Genomic DNA, 23,880 nt, shown 5'->3' on the forward strand with positions numbered 1-23,880 from the left:
AACCTATATAATAATCTTACATAACAATAATAAGAAAAAAGAAGTTTTATTTTTTTAATTCTGGAGAACAGTGTAATAAATATAACTACTGTACAACGAATAACAAAAGGTTTCAAAATTTTCTTCACCAGTGCCATCAGCAACTCGTCATTACACGCGTACGTGAAACATCGAAGGCGGCAGCGCAGCGGGTGTCGAGCGTATTTGCCTAGGGGGGGGGAGACGATGGGCGTTTGACGACGACGACGGGGTCGGCGAGGGGGGGGGGGGGGGGGGGGGGGGGGGGAGGGGGCAGCCGTCGCCGTCGGCATCGGCGTGCGTCGACGGTGGCGCCTCTATCGTCGGCGTGACGAAGCTCGATCCGTGCGTCTGCGCATCCGCGTTCGGCGTGTCCGCCATTGTGCCGTCCACACAGTTCGTCGCCCGAATCACCGTGCCGTGCGTCCCTGGCAATATCGCCGTATTATCGTGTTTAAACTGTCCCTAAAAGCCGACAAAATAAGTAAAATATCTGTAATAATGGCCGACAGATCGAGCAATGGTGAATATAAGTATCAGCGGGAGGACAGCAGCGAGAGCAAGCCGAGGATACCGCTCGAGAAGGAGCGCGAGGAGAAGGATCACCAGGCCGACAAGGCTGGGGAATACGTCAGGGAACTCCTGCAGGAGAAGTTGGAGCTCGATGGGTCCAAGTGGCCCAACGCCCATCGCCTCATCGATCAAGGTCAGTCTTCATCCTCTATCGTGATTATAAACCCTCGCACCTTTCACCTGCCGGGCTTTATCGAACTTATGTTTTTCTCACGGTTAATACGACCGCTGCTCCCGACGCCATCTTGTTAGCCCAATGTGTGTGGATATGTGTGTACATATGGACGTGTGTAGTACACAAATCCCTTTCTTTTATTTCTTCGCGTCACTGCGAGGATTCGCGCGTTCATTTGTTCGTTTGTTCATTCATTCATTCATTCATTCATTCATTCATTCGCCTTGGATTATCTCGCTCGCTTTTTACAATGTTGGTTTAAAACCTTCGTCGAGGGTAAGGAGGGAATTCTGACTTATCATTGGAGGGATCCGTCCTTTTAATTATTATTCGCATTTTTATCCCGCGATGTAGATCGATGCCAGAAATTCTTTGCTCTCCGCTTTCTCATCGTCAGCTGATTTCAGCAACGAAGTACGTTTGGTATCGGTTTGAAGTTAGGCACGACGTTAACTTCATGAAACGTTTATGCACAATTTATTTCGTCTGTTTTTTTTCTAGGATAGAAAAAAAAGAATAATCACTGCAGGGGTTTGCAATTGAGTTTTCAAAATTGTACGGTTTAGTTTGTTGTTGTCTGGTTACTCAATTTCTTCATACCGTACTCGACTCTCGACGAAATAATAACGGAGTTAACTGGAAGTACTTCGAGTTACGTTAACTTTAATGATTTTAAGCCTTCGTGGCGAAGTAATTGATCGACCGACTCCGTTTAGTTGCGCTGTCATCCGTAAACCAAATTCATATAGCAGATTTCTATTTTGACATTATTATTATTTGTCTCTTGAGAAATTTGTACGTATTTTGCGTAGGGCCTGCGAGAGATTTGTTTCTCTTTACTGCAAAAAGAAGTTAATTGACATTCCAAATTCTATAATAAAAACAGGTGCTGCAGGCGCAGTATAAAATATCCAAATATTTTATTCCTAGGTATGTCATATATGTTATAATAGACTGTTTGTCTATTTTTATTATACTTACCACCGACTCCATAAAATAGTTTATCGATTCAGAGGGTAAATTAATTAATTATCGAGATGATTATTGTCGATTTTACATACATAATATATTCTACTATGCATTTATGAACTTTGAAACTTGTGTGTGAATTCAATTGCATATTTTCCATCTTGACTTGCAAAAAGAGTTACAGTTTACTTTCGCCAAAGAAATGCAAAAATTAATATTTCTCTGCAATACCATTGAATTGCAAGAAATTATATAATGTTATTCATTCACTTTGTCGTCACGTGTATATCTTCAATTTTGACTTTTGCTCATAATACTACACGGTAATATGCATTTACATAACCACTAAACGCGCCAATTAAAGTTACGTGTTATTCTCCCCGTGTGCAATAGATTCCCATGCTTAATTGAAAATTATATCATTGCCCTTGTATAGAAGAGCGATTGACGAGAGAGTAAGAAGCGGTTTGGTGCATGACAATTACTTGTTTTCTATCGCGTAAAATATTTTCACCCAGCACCATCGTGCGATTCGATTCAATCCAAACCCCTATAAAGCATCAGGACACGACCGCAATTCAATTTTGAGCATTTTCACGCCTTGAAAATAATTTTGCATTATAGTAAAAAGTACGCGACTTTTTTTCCTTCCATCTTTATCGTTTTACTAATACTTTTTTTTTTTTTTTGTGCCACGGTTTTTTTTCCATTGAATTGGGCTTAAATTCTACACCCTACGTGTATTATATACATATATATGTATAAAACATATGTATTATGTATAGGGCCAATGTTTTAGTCATGAGTTTGCTTCGCCGAGACACGCAAACGACGACGAGGAGGTAGAGGAGGAGGAGGAGGAGGAGGAGAGGCTCAACTTCTTCGTGTGATTAAAAAATTTTTTCTCTCACTCTCTCGCTCTCTGTTTTACCATCGTTTACAGCAAAGAAAATTTAGGCAAATTAATACAGCCCGTAAAAAAAATGAATAAAAAAAAAAAAGTTTCAATTTCAAAATGGGTCCATCGAAATGCCGCGACTTTTATACTTTTTATAATAATATACTTCGTATATATATGTACATATATTATGTACACAGGTTAGTATACATAAAATTTTCTCACCGTTTTATTGAATCCTAAAAAAAAATGTGTAGGCATCGCGTAATAAATAATATATAGAAAAAAAAAACAAATATGTAAAAAAAATTCATTCACCGAAATTGGTGTTAAATTTTTAACCGTGTGAATAATTTTCTATTTACATTACTTGTATTGTTGAAACAACGTCGTATTTGACAAAAATTTGGTAATCGCACGTGTAATATTACGACGAACCGTGGCGGGTAAATTTTTCTCTATGAATTTTCAATTTTCGTGTATTTTCTTCCACCTCCGCTGCTATGGAGTACCTATATAATTCTCTGACTTCACGCCCATTGCGCAAAGTGAAGAAGCACGCGAGAATTCAAGAGCCGCTGTGCACGTGCTGCTTTTTAAATATATTATACGAAGCAAGCAAGTCAGGGCAAAGCCTTACGCCTAGATATGAGTATACATATACGTTAGACGTACGAGTATACTATACATACATACAACACGTACCTAACGTACGTGTGTGAATTGTGCTTGTACGTCCGAATTATAACGCTGGATTCTACGTATTTAAAAGGGCTTATACTGCACGAACGACGACGACGAGGTAGAGGAACGTGGGCGACACTGTTTATAAATGCCGTCGCGTCGTGTCTTCTTCTGGTGTTACCTTCGTTTGCAAAAGCAAGCAGCAGAAGAATGAATAAACTCTCTTCTTGCTCCTTTTATCGTATATGGATATACATATATACAATAGACAATAGACGTGTAGAACGTATGTGTTTACCTTTTACATAACATACACATATACATATATACATATATTATAGACACATTTTCCCAACGACAACAAGTGAACGGCGACGGTTGTGTTCTTCTGAAATTACAAAACTGAGAGATGAGATGTGGGTGACACGTATTTGTTTTCACCTTTCTCTTATATACTTATACGGATTAAACTGTGCGAAAAGAAAATAATAATAATAATAATAATAATAGAATGAAAAATATGAAGAAAAATGAAACGACATGTAGCGGAAAAATATGATATTCTTGCGAAAGAGGATTCTTTATGATTTCGTAATTTTACAAGGCTGAAGTTAGTAAACGTTAATATACCGAAACGTTGAAATAAAAGTTACTATTTTGTGCACCTTTAGAACATCTGAAGACACTGAATTTAAGAAATTTAACTTTGGTGATGCTGTACTAACAGTTTTACCAATTTTCAAGTAATCCGAAAGTTGCAAAATGATGATTTTTTTCCAAAAATGAATCATTGATTGCGTATTTGTGGTTTTCTTTCGTTTTATCTTTTTCGCTCTAATCTAGCTGCTCGCACGATCTAGTCGTCTCATAAATTTCTATATTGCTTTTTATTACCGCCGTACACAGCCAAAACAGTCATCATCTGTACCTGTTGAAGAGTTTCATTATAATCCGGCGACGCGGCGCAGCCCCGTTACGGAGGATCCTCTCGGAAAATTGTTACGAGAATTACTCTGCTGCACTAATGAAGGAAAACAATTGCTAATTTGATGCCTCGAAATACTGCCCTATATCCACCTGTAATAATTCTGCTGGAATAGCCGCTGTAGAGAAATTTACCTGACTTTGTTACGCCTAACGCTGGATAAGATCCACTCTAAGTAAATGGTTTGTTTATCTGTTTATTTTAATTTTTTTTTTCTTTCTTAAATATTCTTTTAATTATTATCCTTTCGTCACTTTCATTTTTTACACTTTCTTTCACTTTTAATTATTTTATACAGACGGACACGTACACCAGTTACTTTATATTTTTATTTGCAAAATTGGCGATATTGTGTCGCGAATACGTTTCATCTCAATTCTTGTCCATAGACTTACGTTTTAGTATTAATTAGTGTAGGTAATAAAAACCTGGAACAGTTACTGGATGTATTATTAATTATGCATTTTTGAAATTTTTTTCACGTTGAGATTTATCTACGTAGATATCGATCGATTTAACGAATGATGTTACGGTAGGTTGAAAATTTTACACTCCTTTATATATATATTTTGATGATTTTACAGTGATGGGAGAGGAAATTATTGTGATATAAATCTTGACTGTTAAACAAAGTCGTAATTATTTTATCACACAAATCATCAGTGGAGAGTGAATTGGATTATTTGAATTTTGGTGTAGTTGGTGAACGTGAAATTATTGGTAGTAATAAAACGAGTATCTATCGATCAGGGTACATATTTCAATTTGGCAATTTTAGTTTTACCTTAGGTACCGATTAATGCGCGGGTTTTGATCTCACAGATTATCAAGATCAAGGCTAGCTAATTTTGATTTTTCGCGTCGTCCTTGCGATCATCCGTCAGTATTTGAATCATGAATGATTTAAACACGATTCACCGCGCTTTCGTCGTATATAATCAACACGTCGAATCGGACGGCTGCGTCGACATGATAACAATATTATATATATATATATGTATATATAATATATATACATATATAAGTTAACGCAACGTGTGTAAGTGTCACATTGAAACTGGGAATTTCACCACCCACAACCGAGGAGTCCTCGATACCCGAAGCTTTTGCACGTAAGCTTATATAAGCCCAGGTCTTATTATCAATATGGCAGGGAGAGGAGGGGGATGAACCCCTGCGGTTTACTTGCAAATACCACGGACGTAATCTAAGTTTCTTGGAGATGACCCTGCGAATAATTAACCAAACAATTATTAGTTACACATGAAACATGAAGGTCCTCGTGCTGTGTGTACTCTAGAAATGTGTTTGCAGAACAAGTACAGGGAAAATTTGTATATTTATATATATATATACATTTTTTTTTATAAAGGCTGCAGGGATAAAGTGGCTACTTAAAAGATCTTTTTTCATATCGAATATTCTCACATTGTGTGCAGCATTAGGTTTCCCTTTAGATAGAAAAACAACCTAAAAACAAATGTTAGTATGACTGATATTTGGTTCGGGTATCGAGCCGGGTTTAGTTTTTCTTTGTTTTTTCTCTCTCCCTCTCTTTCTTTTAACGTTCTTTGGAGTAGGATTCGTGTAGATAATTCTGTAAAGTCAGCCAGGCGCGAAGAAGGGCGAAAGAGACTCGTTAATCTGGAGTCGAAGACTATACATTGTAAGTAGACGGGCTAAAGCGACTAAGAATCCCCCCCAAGGGGGCTCTGGAAAAGGGTTTCTTGATTCGGAAACACGGATGATCAGCGACTCGCGACTACCTTCTCCTTTGGGCGCGACAAACGAACATGAAGACAAAGACGAAGATGTGATCCTGCAATGAACCGTGCGAACGAAACCTTCCTCCATTCGTCAGGTTCAACGAGAAGATTATTCGTCCCTTTACTTCGTGATCAAATAGCAAAGGGTTACAAAGGGTACTTGAGCGATATCTTAACGGAGACACGTTAGTGAAACTCTAAACTTTTTTTTGATTTGCTTGAAACTTGAACTCATAATAAAGCTTCTTAAAACAAGTGGTTTTCACTCGGTTTCAATCAGTTTTGTTCCACAGGTGTTCAGTTATTATTTAAGAAAACCTTAAAAAGTAGTGTTTTTCGAAAAGCTTAATTCTTGCGTCACAATTCTCAACGTAAAAATATGAAAAAATTCTACAGCCCTTGGAGGAGAGTAGAGATGACAAGTTAGCATGGTAATTGCAATTCGACAAGTTACCACGTAATTGTTCCAATAATTGGTAATTAATCATTTTTGTGAATTCTTGTGAAAATTGTCAATTACCGATTCTTTTTCCTTCTCCTCCTCCAATTTTGCTTCTTCTTCTTCCAGTCTCGTCAACATCGGTGAACATGTTTCGTATCCCTATCGACGTTTCTTCCTTTTCTTTTTTTTTTTTCTTTTTCTTATTCTTCTTCTTGTATCAATTTCCGCTTCGCAATCTTAACTATTAAAAAAAAAAAAAAATTCTCATTCACTTATCGATTATATATTCCATTTTTCTGCACACGATTATCACACCGCATTGTCTCTAACTCCCGTTTATCGGAATAGTGTCTTCTCGTCCTTTAATCTTGATCAATTTTCTACGATCAGGCGGTCTCATATTCATCGCAGATCTCTGAACGGGACGTCAGTTTTGCGATGAAATTTTAATTTAGGAACACCGTAGTAAAAACCGTTCCTCCCTGTTGTTCTTCTTTCTCCGATCTTCTTTCGTCATCTTTTTTTATTTTTTTCACCTCCATTAATTTTGGCTTTCATGTAGAGGCATTTAAGTACTTCCATTCTACGATTTGATGGTTATAGACACGTAACGTGTTTCGGAATATGTATAATGCGGTTTTATTGAGCACACTTTTATACTTCTAGTAAATTACATTAATGGAGTTCAAATCACGTTTATATTATATATGGTAATCAATTTTATTACTAGTTTGATATACAAACCTACACTTGAAGAATTAGTAGAAAGAAGATGCGAAGAAGAAATTACGTGAAACTAAATAATGGAATATTCCAATTTCTCCTGATGAAAGTAATTATTATACATAACGAATTTCATCGAAACGATTCATTTATTTTTTTCAATCGAAATTGAGTAATAAAATAATAATATTATAAATTCTGTAATAAGTATAAGAGCTTATTTTGATGAAGTAAATCAATGAATTTTCTGTCATCTGCTAAAAATTCTGTAGCATTTTGTGGTATACATATATATATATATATACAAGTCTTTGCGAGTAAGGCTCTTATACTCTAGTACTATAATAATTATCGAGAAAATGGGTAATTTTACCTCTCGAACCGCTCGAGGCTTTCGACCCATGTTTGAAAATCCATTTTAATTTTCCGAGGCTGCACGACTAATGCTGCATAAATGCATGCACCTACGGCAGTCGCGCATTTATACTGTAAGCGAGAGTATACATATTATATGTACGTATATATACGTGTGTGTGTGTGTGTATATATATATATGCATGTGATAATGATAATGATAATTTGCACTTTGATCTACCCTGCATGAATTTCTCGGTTCGCCGAGTGCTTCGTGATAGGCGCTTGTATTTTATAAGAAAAAAATATCCGATATGTCTGGAATATATCAGGTAAGAGATGAAATGTAATTTGCAGAATAAAATAAAGTCGTTACAAGTGCAAATATCTTTGGCGAATAAGTAAAGAGAAAAAATGAAACTGCAGAATTGTTGTGTATATTGATAATACGGTTGGATTATAATGACGATTACCTAACATCACTGACTGATCGATCGATTGATTTACGCTGAAATCCTCTGCATTTACAAACAGGAATTTGGTGATCTGCACTTGCGTAATTCGCAATCATTGCGTTGGACTGTATAATGCGAAATGTATAAATTATCATATCGGATATCTGAATCATTGCATAAATGACGGACAATATTTGGGTTCATGTGACCGTTTTCGTTTTCGCATTCGGGAAAAAGTAATTATCATTTTACCGATTATTGGGTATAAATTTTCGCAAAACAATTGCGTAACAGCAACCTACTATATGGAGATGGTGATTCGGTAACGAGATTATGAAAAGGTATAAGAGGAGAGGAATCGCGTACGCGTGTTTTGCTGCTATTTGCAAAATATTTCGCACGTAGGTACAGGATCACGCAATCTGCTGGGCGAGGCAGCCTGAGTCTGGGGTGGCATTATATACGAACCGAGAAAGTCGAGTGTATATGAGGCATTCCGACCTAAACCGACCTATCTCTGACCTTCATCATAGGCAATTTGTCACATTCTTAACGATAGTGCAGAGTGTAGAAAAAAACAATATTTCTTACCGAATTGTAGACTTTTTGAACCACGGGTTTGATTTTATCGATCCCAAAAACACGAAAACTATATTATCGAATCGATAGCTCTGATAGATTGGCTTTCAATTTTTCCCATTGATATGCTTTATTAAGAAATAAAGATTTTGAGATCAAGACGAATGTAAGACCAAGATGGTGAGGAAAAACGAATTACAATATGTATTTGCATTTTTCAAATTTTTATTCAATTCCAATTCTTATTTTTCATTCCGGCCACTCGTACTACATCGTTTTTATTATTATCAGTGACTATCGCGATATGTAGTTAATTATTTTTGCAATCCCGAATTGTCTATTTATTTCAAGGCCTTATTGTTTAACTGAAAAAAATGCAGTTGGCCAAATAAACAAATTCAACGTTACGATATCCACAACATGTAGTATGTCGACAACTTGAATTGTAAAATCATACTGAATACTTACTCGTAACCAGATACTTATTTTCTTGTACAACTCGAACAACATTCGAACCGTTATTGCAACGATATCCATTTTACTAGAATTCTAGTAACCGTGAGAAATGAAATTTTTCACAGTGTGTGCATTTGCTTTCGGTGCATCGTACTGCTGGTTGATCTCTGATAATCTGCGTCAGGGGAAATTATTTTGGCGATAGGTTCATTTTCGTAGCGTTAGGTCATGTCGTAGTGCATTTAAACGGGTCCATTCGACTCTATAACTCGGACATGCTGCATTCTCTCAGATGTTTGTAACTGCTCGTTCAGTAAAAATATTACTTCTTCGATGCCCCGAGGTATTTGCAGTTGTTTTTTTCATCGATATAACGAAAATATATGGAATAAATAAATATTTTTTTAGAGCGTTAAATAACAGTCGAGGGAAATGAATTATTCAAAATAATGTTAGAACACTTTACTTATATTGAGAAACAAACGTTTCAGACGATAATTCAACTCCATGAATCCAGGGATTATGATGAACAATTGTTTTAAATTTCAACGATACAATTCCTTTTTTTTTATTACTTTTTATTCTATTATAAATAACCGACATCTTCGCGCCAAATCTTTTGATTCAGTGTAATCGATAGGCGTAAATCGAGCACCTATGTGTGTACCCACGACGCGTCATTACAGATTTTGCTCGCTTCTTACGTCGTGGTAGCGAGTTTCGAGCAGTTTAATGGTTCAATGCAGTGCTGGCCCTACTCGAGGCTGTTATCACCTCCTCAAAGCTAGGATAGGAGGGCGTTCGTGTTCATGTACGACCGACGTAAATGCCCGTGTGCAGTTTCAAGATAATATCCTGGTATGCGTACATATATTACACTGTTCGCGAAACGTGTCATTCGCAGTTACGCTGCTGCCGCAACGCTCATAATATGTAATTTAAAGGCACGTCTATAATCTATATGTAGGTATAACAATATTGTTATTATTATTATTATTATTATTATTATCATCATTGTACCGTTTTGCTCGTATATATGTATATTACTATCGCAATAATTAAGCGCACCAGGCTTATCTCAGATTTCATGATCCCAAAATACCCTTAAATCCTGGAGTTATCCTGAAAAACAAAAATTGCTACTTAGGGGTTGGTGGAAAAGTCTTGGAATATTTTGATTTGGAAGTTGATGTATGCATTTTTTTTTTTTTTTTATTAATAATCACGACGTTTCGCGGCCTTGAAGGCATTAAACTTTGAACTGGTGTATAAATTTTTTGAAATCAACGCTTAACCAACTCATCAAATTCATAAGAAAATCAAATTAAGATCGGTAGTATTGGGGTTTAAGTTCCCGTTTGCAGCAGACACCCTGTACATTTCTAGTTTGTTATATAAGATAGATTTAACGGCGACGCACAGACTAATTGCTCAAATTTTATAACTCTTTCTATAATAGGTTTGTTTCTTGATTCTCCGTTGCAAGACTCAATGTCTCTCGTAGCGTCCGGACGAGCTCAAACCCCCCCCCCCCCCCCCCCCCCCCCCCCCATGATATTACATGAGGGGACGAGTAATTTGGTTTATTTATTATATAACCTCATGGAGTTGCGTGTCTGACGTAATTGCACCGTCACGCGAATGACGATGCTGACAATGAATTCGTCGCCGCGTAGATCCAACGTAAGTTGGTAGTAATAACAACACGAGTTATGGTTATATATGGAATAGTTTGAAACGGTTTAATTGTCGTGAAAAAACGATTTGTTTAAATGAATATGAAACGTGTATGAAAGTAGTAATAATAATAATAACAGCAACAACAACAATAGCATGGGTAATTGCCAGAGAAGTTTTGAACAATTTTTTTTCTTCTTCTTTTTCATCTCCACCATTTACGTCTGGGATGTTTCGCGATACGCGAATTAAAATTGTTTTGCTTTCTTGGTCCCTTTTTCTTTCTTTCTTTCTTTCTTCTTTTTCGTTGGTAAGTTGGCATGTATACATATACACACACTCGTGATTACACCTACACAAAATACCTGCCTCCGGCGGTGCTGTTGTTGCCGCAGAAACGGTTGGGCGTCTAATAACACGAGGATAAACGCGAGATGAAATGTGAATTACATTTTACGTTTCGCGTATTATTGTTTGTGTTAGACAGAAATGAAAAAAAATTGAGGTACGTGTGTGATTATGTTGTGTGTAACTCGAGTCACGTTATATCATATATATTTATATACATTATACATATGTAGTGTAGTTTTATTTCTAAATTGTAAGTAAGTATAATTATTTGACGATTGAATTAAGATGGATAAAGAAAAAAAAAAAAAAACAACAACACATATTACTGTAATACAACACACGTGATTGAAGATGACGACTGATTAGTGTAATTGTAAATTTCAATTTCGTTTATGTATATATATAAATTACTAAAATTCCTTCATTGATAATAATTAATTCCTCCTTGAATATTTATAATCAAAGTTTCATACGTAAATGAATAAACCGAACGAATTAGCGTATAAATATAAAACGTTTATCTCGTCTCCTGACGCGTACATAATTTTCATTTTGTTTTTCTGCGTTCCATTCCGTTTTTCGCGAGGCGATTCTTATCGTTTGAAGAGAATTGCGCGAGAGATACTCGAGAGAGAGGTGAGGGTGGGTGGCATGGCATGGCATGGCATGGGTTTGCGAATGGGCTCGTCGTCGTTCCACGCACGCGAAGAAGTGCTGACCGAGTGTCCGTACCCTCCATAATCGTATATCATAGAACAAAGGTACCTGCAAACGGCTTTATATAATGGAGAAATTCTTTCGCTTAGGACTTTGATGCACGGCTACTCGGTGAAAAGAAATTTGATTCTTATTTTTACAACTATTTATGGTACAGATGAAATACGAAAATGTCCTTTTTTTTTTTTTTTTTTTTTTGCGAATTTCATAATCGAAATTATTTCTTCTCGGAAATTCATTATCAGCAAAGGTCAATTCGTTATAATTATCCGTAATTTTATATGATAATATTCTCTTCGAGTCGTTATTATCATCGTATGAAAGGCAAAGAAGAAGAAAAAAAAAAGTAAAATAATAACAAAATAAAAAATGCCACTGAAATATAATCAAATTATAAATAGATTTTTTCTTTCTGTGTTCTGTTTCGTGTAAAATTTTTTTTTCACGCATTCACTTTACTCTCGTGTAGCCTTTTTTTTTTTGTTTTTGTTTTTGTTTTTTGCAACCACTTCTGGCCTGCAGAGACGTAATCGCGAAACGATATAAGAGATAAAATTTACTGTCCCTCGGTATAAAAGTTGCAGGGTTAAATCTAGAACACCATTCTAGCTCGACGAAAGAAGAGACACGCTTCTCGTTATCTCGGTGCTTGAAAGTTTTCCCTTTAAATATTTAAAAGTCTCCGCGCCGTTGTTCTTATATCGCCCGCCTGATCGTTTAAGGTACTACTTATATATAGTTACTATAATATTGTCGGTTCACAGATTTTTTTAAAAAAATTGATCAAAACGCGTCCCCTGCAGGTTTCTCATGATTTTCTCATCCCTCATACATTATTCTATCGTTTTTATATATTCGGTTTATATATATATATATATATATATATATACTATATATTATTCCAGAGGGAAATTTTTGATTGGATTCGTCGTTGCATACTTCTCCGGTGACCACCAGACCTATTATCTATACTCGTCTGTAATATACATATAGATCTGTATATTCGTATGTGCGAGATTATATATGTATATAGTCGACGAATCGGCTGCGCTTCTCAAGAATTCTCATATGTGAACTGCAATCGTCATAATGGAAAATACCGTCGAGTTTATACGGTTAGGTGGTTTAACTGAAAATTGCGCTAGTGAAATAGCGAAATTTGAAAATAAAGTTAACGACGGGTGGTATTCATGTTAATGTAGAAAAACTGAACTTTCATAATCGTTGGGTAATTGTCTCGCTTTTTATATTGTTATAAAATTGTCTCGCCATATAAAATTAGACTACGTATGGCGCTAAAAGATTTATCCAAAGTGGTTGTAATTATTTTATTACTATCGTGCAGAGAAAGATCTATAATATAGATGAATTTGAATCTACGAAACCTTTATTAAAATATCAACTTGTTCAAATTTTGATGGAAAAAAAATAATAGATACTCACTACAAAAAAAAACTTACTATAATAGAAAAAGATTGTTTAACATGTCTAATAATATTCGAATATAAAATGTACACTTTTTTTTTTTTAAATATTAATTCATTCATGATACATTTTTATTTCTAATTTGTGTATTTCTTCATTATCAAGAATATGCGGGGACGGATATTTTTAGAGAAGTTTAGAAGAAATTACAAAAGTTGCATTCGACCAAATCTGTCTCTCAAAGTAGTTGGATCATATCTCTCGATCGCTTTCCCACCCCGACCCTCGTCGTCATTGTCCCCGTGTTCTTGCAGCTGTCTCTCGGATATTACAATTAGGCGTCGTGTACAAAGCACACATGCTTGAAGACGATGACATGTACGTCCTTGCAGGAAGTGCGTTAATGCGACGCACCATCGTTAGTTTATGGATTGATTAATTGATTGATCGATGATGGATCGATCGATTGATCGACGGGGGTCCAGTGCTAATAATTATTCTTTGAGAATAATTGAAAAAAAATTGAGCTTGTCGCTTCGTATAATAACGACACACTTTTATTTTATTTTATTATTTTCATTTTATTTCGCTTTGGTTATTTTCTTATCTCGATCAGATTTTATTATAACTGATTTTACCTCAAGGGATCGTTGAATTTTTATATTCTATATTTTATATATATATATATATATATATATATATATATATATATATATAAAATATGGGTTATAGATATATAATGTAGGTATGTTTATGTAGGTACGACAATTCGAGGGAATTGAGTTTTAGCTTCGGATACATGATAATATACGATAATTTAATACTGTTTCATGCAGAAAAGTCAGGCTGAATTAATATCTGATTTGAAAATCTGTCATCATAACTACATATATCAATAAATTAATTAAACTGTGGGACAAAAAAATGACAGTCAATAATTGAGCTGCTACACGCAACTGACAAAATTGAAAAAAAAGAAAAAAACAAAAGACTTTCCTCCCTTAAAAAGTTAGATACGGGCTACGACTTTTTTTTACCATTTTCCTTTGTTTCTTTTCCTTCACGCAATCGTCTGCAATCTAATATTATACGTGGTAAATGGACGTATAATGGCGCAAACGATGTTATATATCATTCAACACGTGATATTATAATAAAGCTCGCTTCTTCACGTTTTTATTTTCTGTATTACAATTGTACTTAATTTTTCTTCTTCGAAAGAACGTCTAGTTCTGATAACTCCTCGTATATCATACACGAGTAAATGAGCTTTTGTATCCCAACTTCTTCTTCTTCTTCTTCTTCTTGTTAACCAAGCCTTTTGTATTTATTTTTTATTTTTTCACTTTTGTCAGTTATCGTGGAGTATTACGATTCCGAGAGAAGAACAGAAACTAACTTCCTCGTGCTTTTTGTCATCCGACACGCGTAAGTTTGCGAGAGAAAGTGGGACAGAAAAAAAGCTTAATTCAATTAAACATAAAAATTCTGTCTACTATCTTCAGGTATACATTTCGAAAAATCAACGGAAACATATAAAAAAACCGGCCAAGAACTTTTCGACATGATTGATTTAGTAGGAAAATTTTTCCGAAATCATATATTCGTGCATGTATACCAACCGCAACGTAGTTTCTGAAGAATATCTGAAGAATCTGCCTGCAAGCAAATTATTATAAAAAAAAAAATAATTTTCAATTACGTATTGAGTGTGAACCCGTTTTGTTCATCACATAAAATGAAATGAAATAAGCATTTTTTACCTAAAAAACTGTAGATTCTTATTTTGTTCGAGATATTGTTGCATAATTTTTTAAAAAGAGGCAAAATCTGGCTAAAATCACTCGATGAAAGTTCGCATCCGGAACTGGGAGGAAAATAAATTCCGTGATTCAGGAAATTCAACGGTAGGGTCATTCATCTTTTTTTTTCCTCCTTATAAGCTTAATTTTATCACTGTATTATACGGATTTGAGTGAGTATTTTACTTCCAACAGCTTTACGGCGTGGTACAGGATGATCGTAATTCTTATAAGGATGGCAATTAGTAATTTATCGCGTGTAAAAAATTGCGGTGGTTCGTGATCGGGGTCGTATGTTATTTTACTACTTCGAGTGTCGCCCTCCAACGCCTACTTTCTTATTACACCCTCTCTCTGTATAGAAAGATCAAATCTTTACAACCCCGTTGCTGACGTATATATATATAAGTAATATCGATGGTTCCCAAAGTTGTTCTGATTTTCCACACGGATTGACCGACGTATATTTCATCTACTTTTCAAAATATGAAACTTTTATCATCGTCTAACAACAACAATGACAGTCACATACATATATATATATATATATATAATAGACATTTTTTGTATCGAATTTTATGTGTATGTTGAACAATGTTGTCAAAAACTGACCATCTTGTCAAGATATTAATTATACAAAATTTTGAAGAAGGCAATTTTTAATTAAAAACTTACACTTCGCAAGATAGATTTTTTTTATTTCTCTTCCGTCTCTGTTCCACAAGTTTAGGTAAGTTTTTCTTTTTTTTTTCTGTTTTTTTCCTTCTCTCAGAACTCTAGAAATACGTGCTTCTCGTACAGAAAGTTCGATTGACTCGTGCGTCTGTCTCATACCTTTTCACACTTGATGTGTTCGGTGTTTCGTGTTTCCCTCTCTTTCAACTACATTCTCTTATATCTATTGTACAAGCTTGGCAAGCAATCCAATCCGTATCGTTCTCTTGTAAATTCGTCTTCTCAAGTTCTGCAATTGATCCATAGTTTCAGACTAAATCAATTCAATCAATTTCCCTCCAAGGATTCTCTATTATACTGTATATGTGTATAGCATAGTATTTTATATGTATATGACTGCAAATATGTCAAAAGTTATTTCTATACAATATCTATTTAATGAATTGCTCTCGAGCATCTGGTGAGGCATGAAAAAAGAAAGAAACAAATATATAAATAAAAAAAAAACATCAACACGTGAATTCTCTTATATGTTTTTGAGAAAAAACTGAAAAGCAATTACAACCGCTTGTCGAATAGTTATTTGAAAAAAAAAAAAAAAAAAAAAAAAATTTGTTAATATTAACTCGTGATGCAGGGAATCAAGTTCGTCGCCTAGGTGTCGAAAGCTCGGGCGTCTCCATCGATCGGCATCCTCGCCTCGCACAGTAGTCTCTGATGATTACGCGCTTCATTTAAAGCTCGTTAATAATCTGCGGCCAAGTGTCGCCCGATAATCTGTAAACCAGCCTCGAAAATTATTTATCCTCTTACAGGCGTGTACGACGCGTCAATATACCTATAGTTTATACGCATGTACATTAGACTGTATATATATATATATATATATATATATATATATATATATATATATATATATATATATATATATATATATATAAGAAAATCGATTTATTTTTCAAAATTTAAGTCGAAAATATTATTCCAAATGACGAAAAAAATATGCTGTCCAAGTTTCACATCTTTTCGTAACTTTTGAACGAGTCTTTCTCATTATCTTCTCAAGAGTCATCTTTTTTTCGTAATTTCGAACAATATTTTCGACTTGATTTTTGAAAAAGAAAAAAAAAAAAAAAAGGGTCAGTTTTTTACTTATACAGTCCAATATACATGATATACTTATGCAATGTAATGTAATGTAGATACGCATTTTATATCGATCAATTCGATTCCGATATCTTCATCGCGTTTACTGATGCAGCAAGAAACTTTTCCGGAAGAAACTCTGCGCCGCCAAACCTTCAAAAGTTTGTAACGAACTACCTACAACGTAATGCAGCGGATATATCGACACTTTTTCGATCAAACTTTGAACTTTATTTTTATCGCTAACGACCTCGCGATCTTCTGTTTAAACTTCGAATACTGTGTATATCAATCTCATCCATTTCATATATTATGTATATTTAGCGTAAAGGATTTTCGTGCCTCCTTAACCAAGGCTTATGGCAACGTGTTACAAAGATGACGAATTTACGCCCAGGATTGTGTTTTGCGCGTAACTTCAGACGTTCATGTCAGACGGGTATCCGATCCTTGATCCTCCACGAAGGCACCCATAATTATTCAGCACGGAGTCAAGGAGATTAAATTCCTTTGAAATTCAATACAACGTTGTAATTGTATTGATGTATATACATACTTCACCGCGTACGTACAGGGCTTTTGAGAAAATTAATAACCTTTATTTTGAAACATCTTTGCGATTATAAATTAGGATTTTTAACATATCGGACTTGAATTTAAAACAAAAAAAACTAAGAAGAAATTTTTAATTTAAAAAAAAAAAAAAAAAAAAAAAAAAAGAAGCTTCTCATTATATTAATAGAAAATGATATTTCGACGCTCGTTTTGTGGCATTAAATTCCGCATTATTCACGGCTACTTTGTAGCTAGAGAGATTTGTGCAGCGGTTAGAAATGACGCGTGTAGGTATGTTTTATTGTTAGTTCAAAGTACCTTCCACGCATTATACCGCACACGTTGCACGCGAGCAGCTGAAAACTGAAACGCGATATCAAGTATCCAATAATTTTCACTTTGTGTTGCTGCGGTGACAACTACAAATGTTAATTCAACCAAATCGCACTCTCGTTTAATCCAAATCCCCCTCCTCTTCCCCGGACTACGCTGCGTTTTACCATTTCGATACAATTTATTGGCGTATCGGATATCTCCTCATTTCTCGGTCGTTCAATTTGAAATGTGACGCTGAATTATTTCTTTATCAGTATATTATGGAAAGAAGAAGAAAAATAAGAAGACGAAGACTAAGAAGAAGAGAAAAAATTAATTATTACAAACAAATTGATCCGATCCTTGAAAATTTCATCGATCGATTCTAATTGATTTCTCAAGCAACTGTATAATTTACACACCTTATAATTATATTCAAATTTGCTCATCAATTTTATTCAAGCTGACGTTTACATTCAATAAGAAGAAGAAAAAAAAAGAGAAAAAAAAACACGTTTGCCCAGTTTTTGAAAGTATAATTTTTTTCCCAAGTGTCGTGTTACAGGTGTTAACAAACAGTTATATATATATATATATATGTATGTATGGCTTTTTTCCCATCTTATGTTTTCGTTACACCTGTACATCATAGGCTAATCTTCCTCTATATCTCCTCGAAGCGAAAATTTGTGAACATCATTTACGATTACAACGTATATTACCTGAAGCATTCAAGATCGTTTCAAGGCTCAAAGCATATCCAGTGCGCATATCGTAGTAATTTATCCCGTTTAATGGCTCGGTATATTATGCGAGGAGATTTAGTTTCTTCCTTCTTTGAAGCTTCACTTGGTTCAATTAACCGTCAGCGCTGTGGGGGTCAAAAGCGTACGCCAAAGTAGAAGATTTAGATTCTAAACCATGTTTATCTCGCCAAGTTTCTATTAACGATAATTAACTAAAGACCGGGCTGTTGGAGATGAGAGACTGACTGATCGTCGATAAGCAAGACGAGAGCTGGCTAGTCACGTTTCAAGATGAAAATTATTTAAAACGAATTTTGAATACATTATTCGTTATTTAAATATGTTGAAAAATTTTAGGTATCTACATATCGTGATGAAGTTGTTCGGTGAAATTAACCTGTAATAATAATAACAACAACAACAATAATAATAACAACAATAATAATTCTTTAGAAAAAGTTCTGGAAATATTCTGGAATTTTATGTAAAGATGTTTCCTAAAAATTCTTATGTTTGTAACAGCAACAATTTTTTCTTACAGTTGAATACGTTTCTTCTGAATATTCATTGGCTGGAGAAACATGTTCGGTAAAAAACGTTAAATACATAAATAAGTATTATATGCTGGTAGGTAGAAAAAATAACTTTAAACAAACACGCGCGTAGAATTTTTTTCACATTTTTGTATCGGTAGGGCACATAAAATTGCTTTAAAAAAAATATAGGTATTCTAGAAAAATGCTTGTATTATGCTGAAATTTCATACAGACAGATCTACGTAATCGATGTCAGTGGACACCTCTAGGTTATACCTTCGATGAATGCTTTCTTGACGAAGACGCGAATTTTGACTTTGAAATTCGTTGAATTTTGAAGGCGTTGTTTTTTTTTTTTTTTTTTTTTTTTTTTTTACTTCGTTTTTTCTTCGTCTTCGCCGTTGCTCTTTGAACCCAACGCGACGCCAGAGAGACGGGCGGCTTGTTTCAAACTTGAATATGTAGCTACCGTAGGAATATTCTATACTTACCTGTGCAAATGTAAGCTCGAAGGATAAAGCTGGGGTTTCGAGGAATGATAAATCTATCTAAGGCGCGACGAGCAGGCTGAAATCCATATTCACGAGGCTCACGAAGAAGGCACCATTTCACTCTATCTCCTTTCTCTCTAACCACCCTTTGCTTCACTTCACTATTAATTCCTCCCGAGATTCCTCCCTTAACATATTCACATTCACGAATATAATTGTAATTAATGAAGTCTAATTTTTTTTTTTCAAAATATAGTTTCTCTATCTCTGTGTCTCATTCAAAATTCATTATATAAATTTATATATATATATATATATATATATATAATAGCAATAAGAATTAGACACTTTTGGTATAGATTGTAGGTACATAGTTTGCATTTTTTTTTTTTTTTTTTTTTTTATTACCTACTTCGGAAATGAAACGGGTGATGGAGATTTTATGACGTCAGTGAATATTTATTCGAAATTGGAATTGCGATAAATTGATCAGTACGGATTGATCGTCAATTAAAACGATATTTGAAATGACTGGCACTTGTCAGAGTTACTCTGAATACTCCAACACACATCCATCCTTTCATCCATCCATCCATGATTTGTATACACGTAACACACTATTTCTGACTTTTATTTCCGAAATATCACACCGATATCAAATATCACAGTTTAGTAGGTATTGTTAACATACGAGTTGCAAAAGAAGCAATGCAAAATTCATCTCCTTTATTCAACACGCTCACAAGCACACGCGGGAAATATTAAATCTGTACGATTACATGTGTAACGTACATTCTTGTAATGTCGTGGAACGTACATTTATCAGTTGTGAGAAATGCAAAATAGTCTTGCATCTTCAATTATTACTGATATAATAATTTATACATAACGTTTATTTAAATAGTTATTATGCAGGAATATTTTTTCAGTATAGGTATTACATATATGTATAATAATAATTTAAACGATATATACTCTGGCATTGGATCAACAGCTGCGAATTTTGCTGACATGTGAAATACGCACACACATACGCAGAAACCGCATGGCAGAAGCCGTTTAAATTGTGAGAGAAAAATCGCCGGCATTGCGATGCGGGATTATTTTTGTCAGATGGTGGATTTTGACGGGGGAAGAAAGAGGGGAGAGGAGAGGCGGGAAGAGGCATCGAGACGTCGGGCGTCATTAGAACATGAATTAATAACACTCAAGACGCGAGGGGATCTCGTTAATTTCATCCTCATCTCGCACCCTCTAATTCTTTTTTCTCCTAATTCATTTCCCAGTCGAATCGTGTTGGCTCTTGATCCAAATCCCTGTTATATTATTTCTTGTCTTGTTTTTCCTTTTTTTTTTTTTTTCTTCTTCCCGATTCTCTTTCTTCGCTTTCATTTTACTCTCACTCACTCATCTCGAAACGCTGTACAGCTTCAGGTATAGCAATGAATGAATCATTGTACGAATATATGTATATAACACGCGATTTGTTTCACGTGTGGTGAGGCAACACCTTATAGAACTTTTTTAAAAGTTTCTATGGTAAAAAAAAAAAAAAAAAAAAAAAAAATAATAATTTATCATGGCGTGGGTATAATAAGATTTTGAATTATATTAAATTCATTGTGTTTTTCACGGTGACTAAAATACGCGAGGCGTCACGACGGAAACTTTATTGTTCTTAACGAAGAGATAAAATTGACTTGGCCTGACGGCGGCGTTCCACCTGCGCACATAACGCTGCAAAGAATCTATTTTCAAAACTTGAAGGAATATCGTACCCGTGTCGTTTGTTCGACTTGTTATTTTCCCTCAGGCTGATCGTCGCGAAATGAGGTTAATATAAAACGTCACCGAAGCTCGGACGCTTCATAGTCATAACCGCATCCGATTTACGGGGGGAAACAACCTTCTTAAAACTTCATATAACTTTTATTTATTGGTAAACGTCGGCTCTGGATACCTATCAACTTAAATTTCAGTGATTGATCAGCTTGTTTGTGCAGTCGTGGTATCGTATTTTAGAATTTCACAAACGTACGACGTTCCTCTACCATTTTTTTTTTCTGCATTTCTACTTCTTTATAATTCATTATTATATGCATGAACATTTTTATGTGGATCGAGAGAATTTTCAGTGCAAGGAAGAATAAGATTTTACAGAAACTCGTATGCTGGCCACTTAAGTTTATTATTATATTCACATAATATTGTAATTTAATTCGTAGATCAGATATTGCACTACGATTAAAAATCATCAGATATCAATTTATAACGAATTATTTATCTCTGTTGTAGACCTTTGAACCTATGAAAATCCTAAACCTGTTTAAAGATGAAAAACGAAATTTTTACCAAAGTCTGTAGTTTCATTATTCTACTCAACTCAATCTGTAACAATTCATTCATTCATTCATTCATTCGTTCATTCATTCATTCCGAATTCCTTACGATATGTACTGCTGTATATTACAAGACACGTGAATGCAAGAGGAAAAAATAAGAAGCACTGTATAAGCTGTTGTGTTCAGGACTTGCCCCCTCCCCCCCTTCCCCCTTCCCACCCAATCATCGATTTGTTATCTCAAAACAACGGGTGTAATTATTATGTATGACGGCAAGTTTTTTCGGATACGTATTTCGATTTCGATCAAGTCGACTCCTCGTGCAGATAATTTTCTCGAGAGAGAAAAGAGCAGAGTTCGGAGACCCGTTTATTGGAAACGGTCCAGCAATAATTGTTTACAGTGGATCCGATCTCGCTGTCAGCCTACGTCAAAGAATACCCTGTTTATTGTTTTTTCCGTATCCTCCCTCTTTCTCTCTGCACACACCCCTCTATCTACGTTCCTCTCCTCTTATCTCACCCTGTTCTCTCTCTCTCTCTCACTCTATATATACATATATGTATATATGTATATTACTATACACACGTGTCCAACTTGTTATATCTCCCCGCGGGTATAATGTATAGGTACATATGTGTCTATATGTGTATTGTATATGTATGTATGTATGTATGTATGTACTCGGGCGCAGAACATTCATTTTTATAGAACAGATCCCATGCGTCGGTTCTTTTCTCCACCCGCCCATCTTATTATATCCGAAAGCTTAAGTTAGGGTTGTTTTGGCCGATTTCGCGAAGCCCGCATAACCTGTGTGCGGACGAAGATACAGTTATACACATATATGTATGAATGTATATCGTATATATAGTAAAGAAGAAAATCTCTACCTTTCACGGTGTTTTTCTTCTTCCTTTACAAGCTTAGGTTTTATACACCGTTTTATTTCATTTCTCATTTTTTTTTTTATCGCGTACTTCTTTTCAAGCAGGATAGTAAAATTCTGAGGGATTTGTGAAGATTTTTCTTTTTCTCTCGTTTTTTAAAAAGAATTTTTTTTTTTTTTTTACTTTAGTTTTCATCCGATGATTTGCAAATATGAAAGAAAATTAATGAAAATCATCAAAAGCTAGTTTTAAATAACGCGTTGACTGCAGGACTTTGGGCCAGATGCGTAGACATAATTTTTCTAATGTTTGCGTAACGTTGAATTTGTAGATTGAAATTTGTGGTCGAGGCAAAGTCTGGTCTGCGAGCTCACAATCAGTGTAAACGTAACTCGATTGCGAATCGGTCTCGTTGATCAATAAAACAATTAGCGACTCGTCGTTGCTACGCAGCTAACGTTACGATTATTATATCTGAAAATAATCTTCACGTTTAGTTACAATATTTCTACTCAAATAAGCCACCAAGAAATTATGAAAATTAATGAATATTTTTTTTTTTTTTTTAATCTTGTTCATCCCGACTACGAACAGCGAGAATGAACGGGTGAATGAATTTCTAGCGAATCATTTCGTTCAGAGAATAGAATAATAGTAGATAATACTGTAATAATAATATTGTTATGATTAAAGAATGGCAAGCAGGAGATTAGAATGAATTAATGGTTAGAAAAATGTCTTGTTTGTTTGTTTAATTTACTTTTGTATAACAACGTTATTTCATTCCTAGTCATATATTTATGTATATATATATATGTACGTTGGAGGGAAACAAACGTGACGTTAAAGTGTCGCTTACACACACGTGCCACTATTTGGCAAGTAATAGTATCTATATAATAGACTATAGAGCTTTGGGATTTTGGTTAATGGGAACTGGCCTGATTCCGTAGCGACACGTCGCGTCTCGTCGCGTCGCGACGCCGTCCGTCTCTCACGAATGTCGCCTGTAATATATACACAAAGCTATATTTGTCGCCGGCTAAGATTCACTGCTTGCATCCATCAAACGAATCCGACCATCCCGATCTCCGCTCACAATTAGTGTCTCGTAAAATCTAAAATCGTACCTATC

The 23,880-nt window shown here is 35.0% G+C and overlaps 1 protein-coding gene across 8 annotated transcripts in view; it reads left to right on the forward strand.

The window, feature by feature from the left end:
- Nucleotides 1–374: 374 nt before the first annotated feature.
- Nucleotides 375–23,880, forward strand: part of LOC124407745 (KH domain-containing, RNA-binding, signal transduction-associated protein 2-like) — a 64,514-nt gene continuing 41,008 nt past the window's right edge. For 7 of the 8 annotated variants that reach the window (XR_006929351.1, XR_006929352.1, XM_046884213.1 and 4 more), the window contains exon 1: nucleotides 375–724. Coding sequence is in view for 6 of the 8 variants with exons in the window: in XM_046884213.1 (XP_046740169.1) it covers nucleotides 520–724 (205 nt within the window). In the remaining 2 variants the exon portion in view is untranslated. The remainder of the gene's footprint in view (nucleotides 725–23,880) is intronic. The other variant, XM_046884208.1, reaches the window with a different exon arrangement.

This window comes from Diprion similis, chromosome 6, assembly GCF_021155765.1.
Source record: "Diprion similis isolate iyDipSimi1 chromosome 6, iyDipSimi1.1, whole genome shotgun sequence".
Taxonomy (NCBI): domain Eukaryota; kingdom Metazoa; phylum Arthropoda; class Insecta; order Hymenoptera; family Diprionidae; genus Diprion; species Diprion similis.